A 16,331-nucleotide genomic window follows, 5' to 3' on the forward strand; every position below is an offset into this window, starting at 1 on the left:
TGGATTTCATTTGGATAGCTTTTCACATTTGATGACCGATGTTGTCTTTATTCATAACAACAGTGTCTCTTTGTGTAGTGGTTGCTCGGAGGTCTACAAGGTAGTATCATGTAACATTTCCCATTGTGTTCTAAATACGCGTATCTTTTTAAGTTAAAAAATTGAAGTTGAAGCTGCCTCTACAGTGACACACATAGCTTGAAATAATAGAGTTAAAATTCAGACATAAAACATATTGCCGTGGGATAATGCCTGCTGTTTTCCTAAAGTTTTGAAATTATCTGTTTGAGGTCTCAAGTGAACATTTATCTATTGTCTTGGGCACAATAAATTCTAAGATGTTCTGGTTATTTTCTCAAGGATTCTGATACTGCCCCCTTACTAACCGTATTAGAGCCAAGTACAGAGTAGTGAACAGGATCTGATAATTTGCAGGTTTATTACTTTGGGCTGAAAAAAATCTAGCTGATGTCAGTGGTCTTGCTGGGATCTCTCTTCAGAATGCAATGGGAGTGCATCTCTTAACTCTTACTTCAGTATCACTGAAGTTCTCTTTCTTCAGCACCCAGATACTCTGTAGCCTGCTCTGGCCTGTGAGGTCATGAGGTCCCTTTAAGATGTTATTAGTTTAACACAGTCTTCTTTCCATCTCTCTGTAACATGTCTTGGGAAGAAGCCATATTCTTCTCATACCTTGTGTTCTTATTCAGACCCTAATTCTGTCAACTCTCAGAGATGCATAGAAAGAATTATTAGTATTTTTAATTTCTGTGGTTACGAAGTAGGTGTAGATATTGACAGGGTACATGAGATGCTTTGATACAGGCTTGTAATGTGAAATAAGCACATCATGGAGAATGGAGTGTCGTCCCCTCAAGTATTTATCCTTTGAGTTGCACACTATCTAATTACACTCTTTAAGTTATTTAAAAATGTACAATTAAGTCATTATTGACTATAGTCACCTTGTTGTGCTATCAAATACTGGGTCTTCTTCATTTTTTTCTATTTTTTGTACCCATGGAAAAATCATTTACTGCTCTTTATTAACAGCCCATCTTTGTCACTTACATTCCCATAGCTGTGGATACGTTCATAATAACAATTGTTAGTTATAACATCTCTACATGATTTTCTTTTTAAATTGTATGCACCTGTGTTGTTATATGTTTTCTCTGTCGTGTCTGATGTCTTTCTGCAGGACTTAATTTTGTTACTTGGTTTCCTCTCTTTCTGCTTAGCAGTAAGTCTCAGAAAAAATAGGTTCATCTTATTCTCATATTATGTACTTTTATCTTTAGCCAAAAATCTGTAGTTTAAAAATAGGTATTCAGTTTATCACAGAAGTATAATTTAACTACATAGCAAGAAATTTAGAAATAAACAAAAAGAAAGAGAACAAGACCATCTATCCAACTTCCTCAGGGACAAGGAGCTGATCTACGTTGAATCCCTTCTGTGTTTCTGGAGCTGTGTTTGTTGGATTTAACACCCATTGTCTCATCTTAACCCAGCAGGTCTTTTTGTCCATTATCTTCTCATATGTAGATTTTCCATCCCATCTCCTACATCTCTCCACATGTCTAAATAGTCCTTGTGTTTATTGTAAAGTAGATCATCAAATTAAGATGCTTAAATTTATGTAATCTTGGCCGGGCATGGTGGCTTACACCTGTAATCCCAGCACTTTGAGAGGCTGAGGCAGGCGGATCACGAGGTCAGGAGATTGAGACCTTCTTGGCTAACATGGTGAAACCCCGTGTCTACTAAAAATACAAAAAAAAATTAGCTGGGCATGGTGGCAGACACCTGTAGTCCCAGCTACTCGGGAGGCTGAGGCGGGGGAATGGCGTGAACCTGGGAGGTGGAGCTTGCAGTGAGCCAAGGTCGCACCACTGCACTCCAGCCTGGGCGACAGAGCGAGACTCCGTCCAAAAAAAAAAAAAATATGTAAAGTTACCTCTTGCTCTTCATTTGTGTTGTGTCTTTTGTAGTTCTCATAGAATAAAGTCCTCGGTCCTGCTATGTTAAAATTGGTACGCTGTTGTTATAACTTGATATTTGTAGTGCCGTAAGTCATTTGAAAACACCAGTGTCAGGAGGTATTCAGTGTTCCTATACTAGGTTTTCTTTAACAAGTCAAAATGACATCTGGAAAGAGAGACAAAATGTAACCCCTATCTCCTACCCTCTTCTGTTCCTACCCAGTAATTTATAGAATTTAAACCTGTTCCCCTGTGTCTTCGTCCAAGCCTCATCTGTTCCCACAGGTAGACTGTAGGAATTGTCTGTCACGTCCCAGGAACCAGACACTCATCAGCTGGTCATGCCAGTGTCTCTTCCTCACCCCAGAATCATCAGTCAGCAAGCAAGGCTCCTCGCTGGGGAGTGAGGTTCTCCTGTACCCTCTCACCCCATCTGCCGCTGCACGTGGCTGCTGTGTGGCTCCCCGTGAGTGAGGTGCTGCTCCTTCTCCAGAGGTGTAATTCATTTCCCATGAGACAGACCTCAGTATTTCAGAAGAGTAAACCTTACTGTGGCCTTCACACATGTGAGAAGACTTCAGAGCAGAGACAAAATGTGAGTTGAGCCCCGAAGATAATAAATGATGAGAACTCGCAGACAGGAGGGGCTGCAATGTCATCGGGTGAGCGGTCAAGGAGCGTTGGTGCCTGCATCCTACATTCAGGAAACAGTGAGAAGACCACTCTGATTAAAGGAGGAAGCACATCTGAGAAATGTGTAGGGGATTCGGCTGTAGTGCAGAGAGGACAGGAAACAGATGGTGGAGGGAACTGAATGCCAGGACCTGAAATTTGAATTTCATGACAGGTGCAGTGGGGATCCACTGGAGCTGGTTGATATGGCTGTTTGTGTGACTTGTACTCAGCAATAGTTTAAAACCGTTTCTGCTATGGTGATATGTCAGGTGTGTGTGTGTGTGCAGCTGGGGACAATCAATAAGTAAACACTGGCTATAAGGTTTGGTTAGGTTGTTAACATGAGGACCTAGAGTGAGATGATGATAATGATAATGGAAAAGCTGCCATATACACACAAAAAGCATGTAATCCTTGGCAATATGTTGGCTGTAGAGGGAAGATAAGGGTGGGGGCTCAGGACAGTGTACTTATTGAGCATTTTTCAGTTGCAGGTGACCAAAATCTCAAATCAAATAGGCCTGAACAATAAGGGGAATCAGAGTGTCTTGATTCAAGCCAGGCTGCATTTAGGTAATCAGATTCTTTCATCAGCAATCTGCCTCTTTCCTTCTTGCACATGGGCAGCTCTGTCTATGCCGTGCCTTCAGGCATACCGTTTAGCATCTTAGAAGTGTGACTGTTTTTCTTTATGTCTGTTCTTAGCAGTGTTCAGTTCTGCAGATATTATACCTTTATTTGTTTATTCTACTCAGTAGGATAAGCTTTACAGGAGCAAAGACTTTTTCTGTTGTTTGTGGTTATATCCCCAGAACATAGGGGAACACCTGGCACAGTACAGATTTTCAACAACTATTTGTTGAATGAATGAATGGGTATTTCTCCCAGGAATTCAAGCCGAAAGTCCCAGGTTCTGCTGTCATTCATTCAGCGTGGGCTTCCTGACCATCCCAGAACCAGTCGTTTCCAGTGGGACAGGCATGGCGTTCAGTTGCCAGGCCTGAGTCGTGTCCCTGTGCTGGCCCCAGGTGGTAGAGTGAGCCCCCTTCATACCCCATGGAGTGAGATGTAGGGAAAGCAGTGACTGAAGATAATCGAATGGAGATTAAGACCATGTAAAACAGAAGTTTTTATGTGGAAGAAAGTAGATTTTTACACTGACCATCGCTGCTTATGTTCACTGTGTGTAAAGTGTGCTTTTCTGAAGCATTCCCTTTAGATAGCAATGCATGGATCAATTCAGATCCATAACAAGATGGACTTCCAGTACCTGCTAAATAAAGGCTTTATGGAACTCATTAAGACAATGTTAAGGTACATTAAGAACTCAAATGACAGGTGGTAAAATGGGAAGAATAGAATAGCGCTGTATCCAGATGAACATCCAGACGGGGCTCGCAGAAGGTATGGGCACCGCCTTCCCTGTTTGTGATTCGATTCCCGAGGCCGTCCTCCGTACTGACTCAATGTGTGGAACCAGAGAGAAGCCTGCTGTGGAGTTAGTGAATTTGACCTAATCGAGACAGTCTGAGGAAGGACAGGAATCTTTTTTTTTTTTTTTTTTAGAATATATAAGTTTTCTATATCTCTGTGATAACACAGTAACCAACTGTTGAACTCTTTACTAGTAGGCTTTGTGTTTTTCTGATAATTTGAAGCTGGTTAAGGTGCTGTCCTCTCATATTAGCAGTTCTGCGGCCCCTTCCCCTCTCCTTCCATCCTTAGGTTCCACCGACACAGTGATTAGCTCCTTTCACAGTAAGGAGCAAGTGCAGCCGCCGAGCACGGGCAGAGCCACAGCCTGGCAGAGTGGTTTAGCGTCTCGAAGCCCTTCTCCGAACGAATTATGTATCTGTGCGGTTCAAAGTGGATGTTAATCCTATTTTCAATGGAACTCTCCTGCATTTCCCCTAAAATATCAAATATGCAATTCCATATAAACAGTGTATTCATTTCCTATGGCCCTTGTGAAAAATGACCACTAACTGGTAGATTAAAACAACAGGATTTATTCTGTCATAGTCTGGAGACCAGAAGTTCCGCATCAGTATCCGTAGTCCAAAATCAAGATGGGCCGCACTCCCTAAGGAGGCTCTAGGGGGAATTCCATTCTTTGTTTCTTCCGGCTTCCTGTGGTTGCCCGCATGCCTCGCCTTGTGGGTGCCTCATTCTGGCCTCTGCCTCCATCTCCACACCCTCTTCTCTTTTGTGTGGGGCTCTGTTCATCTTCACCTTTATCTCTATTACAAGGACAGTTCTGATGGTATTTAAGACTCAGCCAGATAATTCAAGATAATTTCCTCAACTTAGGGTCTGTGATCACATCTGGAGAACCTTACCTTCTAAAGTAACCTTCACAGGGTCCCGGGATTGGGGCATAGACACATCTTTGGGAGCCACTGTCAGCCTGTCCTAACACACGGTAAGATTCATCTCTGATAAAGGCATTCAACCACAAGTGCAGTGTGGTTTGATCTTTTAATAAAGTCCTTTAAGTAATACTATAATGAATTCAGAGCTCCATCTGGAGATGCCAGAAGATGTCGTTATTTGAACGTAAAGCTCCTCCCCATGGGGTCAGTTGTCTCCCCGCCTTTCAGCTTTTCCTGTTTCCTCTGCAGATACGGACAAAACCTGTACGTGTATCATCCATGCGTTCTTTTTTTTTTTTCTTCATTCTTATCATCAGATCCCAAAGCAACAAATTGCTGTTTGAAAATGCATGGTTTATGTTTATCTTTTCCAGAAGCACTTTTATACACATCTCTACCCTAGTAGTGTTTGCTCTTTCAGAGGCTGGTTTTGTTCCTAAGCAATTAAGATGCTTCCCTAGTATCTAAGTGTTTTGCTCTTCTGTTTATTTCCTATAACAGATATTTACACATCTCCCTCCCATGTTAGATTCTGGACTTCTTGAACCTAGAACCATGTCTCTCTTTATGCCCCATGATGCTTTCCACATGGTAGGTGCTCAATACACTTTTATTAAATAAGTGCAAGAATTAATATACTGAAATGAAATGCTGTTTTGAAAAGTGTATCATCTCTGTCTTAGGTAAGGGCAATTCCTCAAATTTATTTTTTAATCATTTCATATTCATGTCATAAAAATTGTCTTATATGAGCAGATCTGTGAATGCAATGTTGATTTGTATACAGGAAGCCCATAGGCTAATTTTAACCTTCTGCTGTCTTTCATGAACATAATACTAAGAAATGGTTTCTGTCCCAAATCCTTCATAGGTAGCATGCTGGGAATCACAAAGCATGCTGGGAATACTTGTCAAGGAGAGGTGGGAAGCTAAGAGTGATGCCAGGCAGGGGTCAGGGGACAAATCAAGACCATAGAGTGGGGAGGGAGGAACCTAGGCAGAGCTAATCACCGAGACTAAATCAACAAGCCTAGGAAAGTGCAATGAGCCTAAAACTCTCTGGTCTGCCATGCATCTTCAAGGTTGTTACTTGAGGTGGCTGCATGAAAGGTAGCAGGTGGGTTCCCCTATGGGTTTATCTCTACCTCTCTCTCAGCCATTGTTGAGCCTTCACCTGAGTCACCACCTCATACTGTGTTTATTCTCTGCATTTTCCAAATGCTTTTCTTCTTCAAACCTGCAAGTTTTAGTATGAATCCAGCTGCTACCCAGTTCAGCACATGTGATTTTTAAGGAAGTCCACCATTTTTGAACAGATATAAAATAACCCTGAATAAAACATTTTATATCATTTTCAACCATGATCTTCTAGGAGAACAATAATGTAAAATTCACCTGTGTAGCAATGAATCTCTGCCTTTAGATGGTGAGAATAAATATGAAATAATCAATACGTGTAACAGCACATTAAGACGCTGGAACCATCTATATTGAGCCAAGCACATGGAAATATAGTGAATCTTAACCAGATTTCCAAATAAGCTGAGGAAGAGGGAGATCCATCCCCTGTAACACTTGTGGGGTGCCCACCGTATTTTCGCCTCTACATCTCAGTAGTGTACAATTCTTTCTAGGAAGAAAGTGTTCACAGAATTCAAAATGATAGGGAAAAAACAATAAACTTAGGTACTGGATATGTTCTTTTATTTTATAAAATTTATTGCCTTTTTTTTTTTTTTTAAGACGGAGTCTCGTTCTGTTGCCCAGGCTGGAGTGTAGTGGCACCATCTCGGCTCACTGCAACCTCTGCCCTCCGGGTTCAAGCGATTCTCCTGCTTCAGCCTCCTGGGTAGCTGTGACTACAGGCACATGCCACCACACCCAGCTAATTTTTTGTATTTTTAGTAGAGACGGGGTTTTTACCGTATTAGCCAGGATGGTCTCAATCTCTTGACCTTGTGATCCACCTGCTTCAGCCTCCCAAAGTACTGAGATTACAGGTATGAGCCACCACGTCCGAATTTATTGCCTTTCTAAAGGGCAAGATTTATTCAAGCCTGTGCCAGATATTTTCTTCATTACAAGGTGACTCTTTGGCAAACACATGCTATTGACTCTTGAATTTTCCAAAGGCGAAATGGAAAATTTCAGTAATTTTGTTTCCAGCTGTCTTTACAGATTTATATTTGAACCTTAATCCTATTGGAAATCATCTGAAACTCGTGAAACACACAATTGGAAAATTAATTAGGGAGAAACCAAGGGAAAGAATAGCAATATTATCTATTACACCTATTTAGAACATTCTCTTGAGATCTGGTTATTATTTTTATTAGAGATGTGAATCTGTGATAACAGCTCTAGGCCTCTTGTGTTTGTGTTTGGACTTTAATAAATTGTACTCTGCTAGCTTAGGAAGATTAAGTTTAATTAAATTTATTGGTTAATAATTCTCTTTTACATAGTAAATATTCAGTTGAAGTTTATTGAGCATGTGCTATCTTTCAGATTCTGTGCTAGGTATAGCGCCCACAAAGTTGGGAAAGACTTTATTGTGCCTTCAAGAGCTCATGATTCCACAGAGAGAGTTAGACATGTCAGCCAGGAATCCCAGGGACAGGTGGAACGCCCAGTGCTGTTTGATGCATTGCATGATACTGCAGGACAGAGGTATCATGAGAACAGCTATCTTGCTTTTCTAATGTAAGAACAGATTTTATCCAAAGCATGTCAGTATTGCTTTAGATGTCCTTGGATTTGTTTTATTCTTTCCCAGAAGAACCAAGAGAAAAAAACATCAGGCAGACAGGCTTAGGAGCCACTCTTTCCTGAATGATGTCCTTCCTTCTTGGATCCTGCTGTGCCCACTCGGGGCCGTGTGGGACTTGTCTATAGATGGAGCAGAGCCTTAGTTGCCTTCTTGTACTTTAGCTTCTTCACAGTTTTAAAATGCCTTTTTAGAAAATGTAAGTAAAGTTCTTAGCCAGTTGGATTCGTATTTATCTATTTTTCTTAGTCCACTATGAAGCATATTTGCTGCCATCTGAGAATCCTGACTACACAGTGTTATCCAGAGAGCGTGTGTGCTGGGGAAATTGAGAAAGCCTCTCTTGTGGCATAAACATTGAGGGGGACACTTTAAGGAAACCGTAGAGAAAGCAAACCTTTCTTAACAGCTCTGCACATTTCATTGGCTTCTTGCTGTGTGAAAATATGGGGTGCTCTTCATGCTAATGATGTTAAATGCGATTTCTTAGCTAGATTATGCTGCTCTTTATGTGGAAAAAATCCCAGTGTCTGACTCATCTATATAAATGTAACGTTGTCACTTATACGGAATATATAGAAAAATGTTTCTATGTCAGATACTCTGAATGTTTTACCAAGCAATGAAATACTGTTTTCCCTATTGTAGAATAGGCGCTTCACAATGAATTACTGAGTTTTTCTTTTGTCATGTCTTAAAGACATGTCACTGTCTTCATGGCAATGCATGCTTTTAGAAAAGCAGTTATAATTCCAGTATTTCTTTATGAAATGATATTCACTAGGCAAATTATGTGCACTTAATTTTCTTTCTGTTGTTGCAGTATCATGTACTCAACCAAACAAATCAGGAGAGACCCTGAATTACCTCTTATCTATCTCACTGAACATAGTTGACATTTTGCTGAGTCATAGGAATCTAGTTAATTCTGGTTTCTTTCTTTCTGTGACTTAACAAGTTGCTCACAAAGAAAAAAAGTGTATACAAAATATGCAGTTCAGAATCATCTAATGATATATTCAAGGTGTAACGTTCCTCTTTCACAGAAATATCCTAATGTGTGACAGAAAACTTAAGTCTAACATTATTAGATCAATAACCATGCTAGAAGAGGTACCCTTTTTATGAGAAAATATATGACATGCCTGAAAGTACAATGATTACAGGATTGGACTGTGGGACTGAGAGGTAACCTTTGGGGTGCTTCTGTTACCCATGGTTACACATGGGAACAGAGCTACCCAAGGTGGGAATGGTCCCAGGGGCTCCTCAAGTTTGACGGTGGGGAACACCAGGAGCAGGAGGGCTCTGAGGGTCCTTATGGTCTTATGACAAATAAGGTGATATGGGTCAAACACTACTTAACCCCCAGCAATTCTTTTAGAACAGAGCTGAAGCAATAGTCACCCTGAGGTGAGGGTGACATGCAGGGGTCCTTGGGTTGGAAAGGGCAGGGCATGTTCCTGCAGTGCTCAAGTTATCAGGCAAAAAGGAGGAGCCTCCATCTCCTGTAGGCAAATGTCCCCCAGTGATTCCCTCTGAAGAGGTCTGCAGGGTGGGCTTTATTTAGTTCATCACTGCAGGTGTTGCCTTTCCTGGGTCCTGGCTTCACGCACTGAAAACTCTGACCTGAATACCTGGTGCACCTCACCTGTCTCATCCCCCACAGGTTCTGTGCAGGGGCACTGTGAGAATTTCTAGCCGCTCTTGAGGTTTGGGCACAGAATTCACACTACCTCTGTGTGTGTGTACCTAAAGAACCTAAGCATCAAATTGAGTTTAAAGTCGTGTTGGATGGGTGGTGCACCCAGACATCCTGCAGAATTGAGAAAATGTGGGACATTAGGGAACTTTGAGGGCTAATGGACCTGTTTTGTGCTTTCATTATGGTGGAGGTTACATGGCTGAATGCATTTGTCAAAACAAATAGAGTTGTACGCTTTTAAAAAATTAAATACATTCTCTGGAATTTTACTCTGTGTAAATTATAGTGCAATGTAAATTTTAAAAATGTAAAAGAATTAAAAATGGAGTGATGATTGCCATACATCCTAGAATATATTCATATATATTTTTGGACTATTATTTCTCCCAGGCTGCAATCTGCGTGTTAACCATATCATGGTATTTTTCCCGGCAGCTGACTGTGATGCTCCACTGGCGTCTGCCTTGCCTAGGTCATCCTTCAGCAGCTCCTCAGAGCTGTCCAGCAGCCACGGCCCTGGGTTTTCGAGGCTCAATCGAAGAGATGGTGAGTCTGCCTTTTTCCCTGTATTGCTCCTTGGTGACTCTCATTGGATTTTCATTTAACAAAATAATTATAATTGATTAATACTTCGCAGAAGGAAGTAAAATTCCGAATAAGCATATTTGTTCACGTTTGAAACTCCAAGAATGTATTTGACAGGAATAAATTGATCACTTCGGCTTCCTGGTCCTGCCGGGTCTCCCTTGGTACAATCTTCGTGTGCCTTGAATGAGTCACACCTGACTTTGTCAGTATTTGAACTCTTTGTATACCCCTTGCAATATCTGAGTATTATTTGTGAAAGGCCTTAGATTCTGCCATGTCCTTTTTTTTTTTTACCTTGGATTCTTTTTTTCTGCCACAGTATACATTTTGTTGCCCCAGATTATTTAATTATTCCTATTTGGATGAGAAAATAGGCAAAGTAAAGAAGCGTTTAAAAAGATTTTTATTATGTTTTAACTACAATTCTTAGTTTATTTCTTATTATGGTGGACTTGATTCTCTCTTTAGCATCTACTGTAGAGAAGTAAGTATGTGATGGTTTATTCATGCTCCACTGTGACGATTCCATTCATAGTTGTAAACATATCTCGTGAGGACTGTGTTTCTTTTACATATGCTTTAGCAGAAGTGCAGAAAATTGAATGTGGTCTTGCTGTGTAAATTAGAGGGAACTTTAAACACCAAATACATCGTGACAGGGAATCATCCTGGCATTTTCTGAGCACAAACTCAGGTGGAATGTCTTTGAATAAATTCTCAGAGGAAATTAAATTTACACTATTAATAAAATGTATTTGTAGGCGTATATTAAAAAGATTCAAAAGTATGCACTGTATTTTATGAAATTATGCTTTCTTGTTTTCTTATTGCCCTTGTTCTTTTTGAGATGGAGTCTCGCTCTGTCACCCAGGCTGGAGTGCGGTGGCGCGATCTCAGCTCACTGCAAGCTCTGCCTCCCGGGTTCACGCCCTCTCCTGCCTCAGCCTCCTGAGTAGCTGGGACTATAGGCGCCGCCACCACGCCTGGCTAATTTTTCGTATTTTTTTTTTTAAAGTAGAGATGGGATTTCACCGTGTTAGCCAAGATGGTCTCGATCTCCTGACCTCGTGATCCACCCTCTTCAGCCTCCCAAAGTGCTGGGATTACAGGCGTGAGCCACCGCGCCCGGCCTCTTTTTTTTTTTTTTTTTTTTTTTTTTTAACTCCCTGTTGCATTTCTTGGTGTTTTCTGTATTTAAGCACATTTAGTGCATTATACATTGGACCAAATAAATATGTTCTGGCATTTGTTATAGGCAGTATGGTTATGAAGCATGAGCAACTTAAGTTTTCATTTTTCTTTTTATTTTTCTTAAGTCTGTGATTTCATTTGTTGCAGAGATTTGGGCTCTGTTTTGTTCCTTTAGATTTTATTCCTGCAGAGACTCCGTGGATGGTCTTTATCATTGAAACAGTGACTAAGCCTGGGCACAGGGGATAAAGGAAAACAAGGGTAGTCTCAAGCCATAGCTCTTCTTGATGTCAAATCATATTTTGTCCTAAAGTACATGACTATGGCATTCTTTATCATAGGGATCATTTTTATTCTTAGTTCATGTTCCTGTAATCCATCATGCAAAAAAGCATGATATCAATCTTAATAAAATTTATTTTCATGTTAATGAAGTTAGGAAAACAGGTCTATTTTATTACTTTAGCTAGCTACCAACTGAGTTTGTTACAAATTCATTGCTGTTGCTTTTTTTAATTGGTTTTGACTTTTTTCTTCTCCCTCATGGTAGCCTGCAGTATTCATCAACGGAGTTCCAAATTGGGAGTGATTTATTGAAGGCTATAGATTATCTCTAGTGTTTTAATATCCTTTATTAGTTTCAGAATGGTCTGTGGAAGAGTGACTGAACAAATGTTCTGATCATAAATAATTAAACTAACAAATAATGACCCCCGTCTCAGACGTTAAAGCCTTTCTCCAGTGGAGTGTCAAGATCTCAGAACTGAAAATTAGTAGGCAGAAAACAAGTAGTTTCCCAGTTGTGCAGCCCGGTGCCTTGTACCAATGTGATGGGAAGATGCCATGGAAACAGCTCAAGCCTTAGCCTGAGGGGTGAGAGGGGAAGAAGGTAGCTATGCATCCCGTCTGGCCCAGTGTAAGGGATCAAAATGGACTTTTTGGAGGTGTCTTTCTTCACGCCTCTTGGATGCCACACGTACACTAGTTCTTCCATGCCACTAAATGAGGAACCCATAGGCCAAACAAGTTAATGCACTTTTATAAGGAACTTATTTAATTCCCTTTAATGGGGAAGACTCAATTTTTCCACCAAAGATTTCATAAGTTATGAAGTATAATCCAGAATTACTTTCAACTTGCAAAAATGCACTATCATGAATATTGCACAGATGGGATTGTAACTAATTGAATATGTTTTTGCTTTCCACATCTTCATAGTTATAATTTCAGTACAGCTTCTAACATGGTATTGGTTAGTTTGAGGGTAAAGTGACCTGCTGTAATTCTTTTTTTTTTTTTTTTATTTTTTTGAGGTGGAGTCTTGCCCTGTTGCCAGGCTGGAGTGCAGTGGCGCAATCTTGGCTCACTGCAACCTCTGCCTCCCGGGCTCAAGTGATTCTCCTGCCTCAGCCTCCCAAGTAGCTGGGACTACAGGTGCCCGCCACCACGCCCAGCTAATTTTTGTATTTTTGTAGAGACGGGGTTTCACCATGCTGGCCAGGATGATCTCAATCTCCTGACCTCGTGACCCACCCGCCTTGGCCTCCCAAAGTGCTGGGATTATAGGCGTGAACCACCACGCCTGGCCAACCTGTTGTAAATTTAAGAGACTAAGGGTCAGTGTGCATTTCTGCACCTTTCACATTGCATCACTTGAAGCTAAGAAGAAATCTGTGGTATATTACATGTAAAAACAAGATGTGCCATTGAAACCATTTAATTATTTTAACATATGTTTGTTATTCCTTTTTCTGTAACTTCTTCTGACACTAATTGAAAATTTCGCCTGCCTGTCTCTGTAGACTCCACCTCTGAGTGGAGTCTGACAGCTGTCTGACAGCTTTGAAGAGAGCAGTGGATCCCCCAGCATGGAGGTTGAGATCTGAGAAGGGACAGACTGCCTGCTCAAGTGGGTCCCTGACCCCTGAGTAGCCTAACTGGGAGACATCCCCCACTAGGGGCAAACCAACACTTCACACTTCACACTTCACACAGCGGGTACACCCCTGAGACGAAGCTTCCAGAGCAAGAATCAGACAGCAGCACTCTGTTCAGCAATGCTCTATCTGCTGCAGCCTCTGCTGCTGATACTCAGGCAAACAGGGTCTGGAGTGGACCTCAGGCAATCTCCAGCAGACCTACAGCTGAGGGTCCTGACTGTTAGAAGGAAAACTAACAAGCAGAAAGGAAACCCACACCAAAACCCTATCAGTATGTCACCAGCATCAAAGACCGAAGGCAGATAAAACCACAAAGATGGGGAAAAAGCAGGGCAGAAAAGCTGGAAATTCAAAAAATATGAGTGCATCTCCCGCTCCAAAGAAACGCAGCTCATCGCCAGCAACGGATCAAAGGTAGACAGAGAATGACTTTGACGAGTTGAGAGGAGAAGGCTTCAGTCAATCAAACTTCTCAGAGCTAAAGGAGGAACTACGTACCCAGTGCAAAGAAACTAAAAATCTTGAAAAAAGAATGGAAGAATGGATAACTAGAATAATCAATGCAGAGAAGGCCATAAACGAACTGACAGAGATAAAAACCATGACACGAGAAATACGTGACAAATGCACAAGCTTCAGTAACCAACTCGATCAACTGGAAGAAAGAGTATCAATGATTGAAGATCAAATGAATGAAATGAAGCGAGAATAGAAGTCTAGAGAAAAAAAAGGAAAAAGAAATGAACAAAGCCTCCAAGAAATATGGGATTATGTGAAAAGATCAAATCTACGTCTGATTGGGGTGCCTGAAAGTGAGGGGGAAAATGGAACCAGGTTGGAAAACACTCTTCAGGATATCATCCAGGAGAACTTCCCCAACCTAGTAAGGCAGGCCAACATTCAAATTCAGGAAATACAAAGAAGGCCACAAAGATACTCCTCGAGAAGAGCAACCTCAAGACACATAATTGTCAGATTCACCAAAGTTGAAATGAAGGAAAAAATGTTAAGGGCAGCCAGAGAGAAAGGTGGGGTTACCCACAAAGGGAAGCCCATCAGACTAACAGCAGATCTCTCAGCAGAAACTCTACAAGCCAGAAGAGAGTGGGGGCCAATATTCAACATTCTTGAAGAAAAGAATTTTCAACCCACAATTTCACATCCAGCCAAACTAAGTTTCATGAGTGAAGGAGAAATAAAATCCTTTACAGATATCAAATGCTTAGAGATTTTGTCACCACCAGGCCTGCCCTACAAGAGATCCTGAAGGAAGCACTAAACAAGGAAAGGAACAACCGGTACCAGCCACTGCAAAAACATGCCAAAGTTTAAAGACCATTGATGCTAGGAAGAAACTGCGTCAACTAACAAGCAAAATAACCAGCTAATATCACAATGACAGGATCAAGTTCACACATAACAATATTGACCTTAAATGTAAATGGACTAAATGCTCCAATTAAAAGACACAGACTGGCAAATTGGATAAAGAGTCAAGACCCATCAGTTTGCTGTATTCAGGAGACCCATCACACATGCAGAGACACACATAGGCTCAAAATAAAGGGATGGAGGAAGATCTACCAAGTGAATGGAGAACAAAAAAAAGCAGGGGTTGCAATCCTAGTCTCTGATAAAACAGACTTTAAACCAACCAAGATCAAAAGAGACAAAGAAGGCCATTACATAATGGTAAAGGGATCAATTCAACAGGAATAGCTGACTATCCTAAATATATATGCGCCCAATACAGGAGCACCCAGATTCGTAAAGCAAGTCCTTAGAGACTTACAAAGAGACTTAGACTCCCATACAATTATAATGGGAGACTTCAACACCCCACTGTCAACATTAGACAGATCAACGAGACAGAAAGTTAACAAGGATATCCAGGAATTGAACTCAGCTCTGCACCAAGCGGACCTAATAGTGTTCTACAGAACTCTCCACCCCAAATCAACAGAATATACATTCTTCTCAGCACCACATCGCACTTATTCCAAAATTGACCACATAGTTGGAAGTAAAGCACTCCTCAGCAAATGTACAAGAACAGAAATTATAACAAACTGTCTCTCAGACCACAGTGCAATCAAACTAGAACTCAGAACTAAGAAAATCAATCAAAACCGCTCAACTACATGGAAACTGAACAACCTGCTCCTGAATGACTACTGGGTACATAACGAAATGAAGGCAGAAATAAAGATGTTCTTTGAAACCAATGAGAACAAAGATACAACATACCAGAATCTCTGGGACACATTTAAAGCAGTGTGTAGAGGGAAATTTATAGCACTAAATGCCCATAAGAGAAAGCTGGAAAGATCTAAAATTAACACCTAACATCACAGTTAAAAGAACTAGAGAAGCAAGAGCAAACACATTCAAGAGCGAGCAGAAGGCAAGAAATAACTAAGATCAGAGCAGAACTGAAGGAGATAGAGACACAAAAAACCCTCCAAAAAATCAGTGAATCCAGGAGCTGGTTTTTTGAAAAGATCAACAAAATTGATAGATCGCTAGCAAGACTAATAAAGAAGAAAAGAGAGAAGAATCAAATAGACGCAATAAAAAATGATAAAGGGGATATCACCACCGACCCCACAGAAATACAAACTACCATCAGAGAATACCACAAACACCTCTACGCAAATAAACTAGAAAACCTAGAAGAAATGGATAATTTCCTGGACACTTACACTCTCCCAAGACTAAACTGGGAAGAAGTTGAATCCCTGAATAGACCAATAGCAGCCTTTGAAATTGAGGCAATAATTAATAGCCTACCAACCAAAAAAAGTCCAGGACCAGATGGCTTCACAGCCGAATTCTACTGGAGGTACAAGGAGGAGCTGGTACCTATTCCTTCTGAAACTATTCCAATCAATGGAAAAAGAGAGAATCCTCCTAACTCATTTTATGAGGCCAGCATCATCCTGATACCAAAGCCTGGCAGAGACACAACAAAAAAAGAGAATTTTAGACCAATATCCCTGATGAACATCGATGCAAAAATCCTCAATAAAATACTGGCAAACCAAATCCAGCAGCACATCAAAAAGCTTATCCACCATGATTAAGTGGGCTTCATCCCTGGGATGCAAG

The 16,331-nt window shown here is 40.9% G+C and overlaps 1 protein-coding gene across 1 annotated transcript in view; it reads left to right on the top strand.

Moving 5' to 3' along the window:
- The window catches only part of LOC126937935 (contactin-associated protein-like 3), a 235,546-nt gene that overhangs the window by 16,692 nt on the left and 202,523 nt on the right, over positions 1 to 16,331 (top strand). The window contains exon 2 of the mRNA XM_050761826.1: positions 9,940 to 10,050. Coding sequence (XP_050617783.1) covers positions 9,940 to 10,050 — 111 coding nt within the window. The remainder of the gene's footprint in view (positions 1 to 9,939; positions 10,051 to 16,331) is intronic.

This window comes from Macaca thibetana, chromosome 15 (assembly GCF_024542745.1).
Source record: "Macaca thibetana thibetana isolate TM-01 chromosome 15, ASM2454274v1, whole genome shotgun sequence".
Classification (NCBI taxonomy): domain Eukaryota; kingdom Metazoa; phylum Chordata; class Mammalia; order Primates; family Cercopithecidae; genus Macaca; species Macaca thibetana.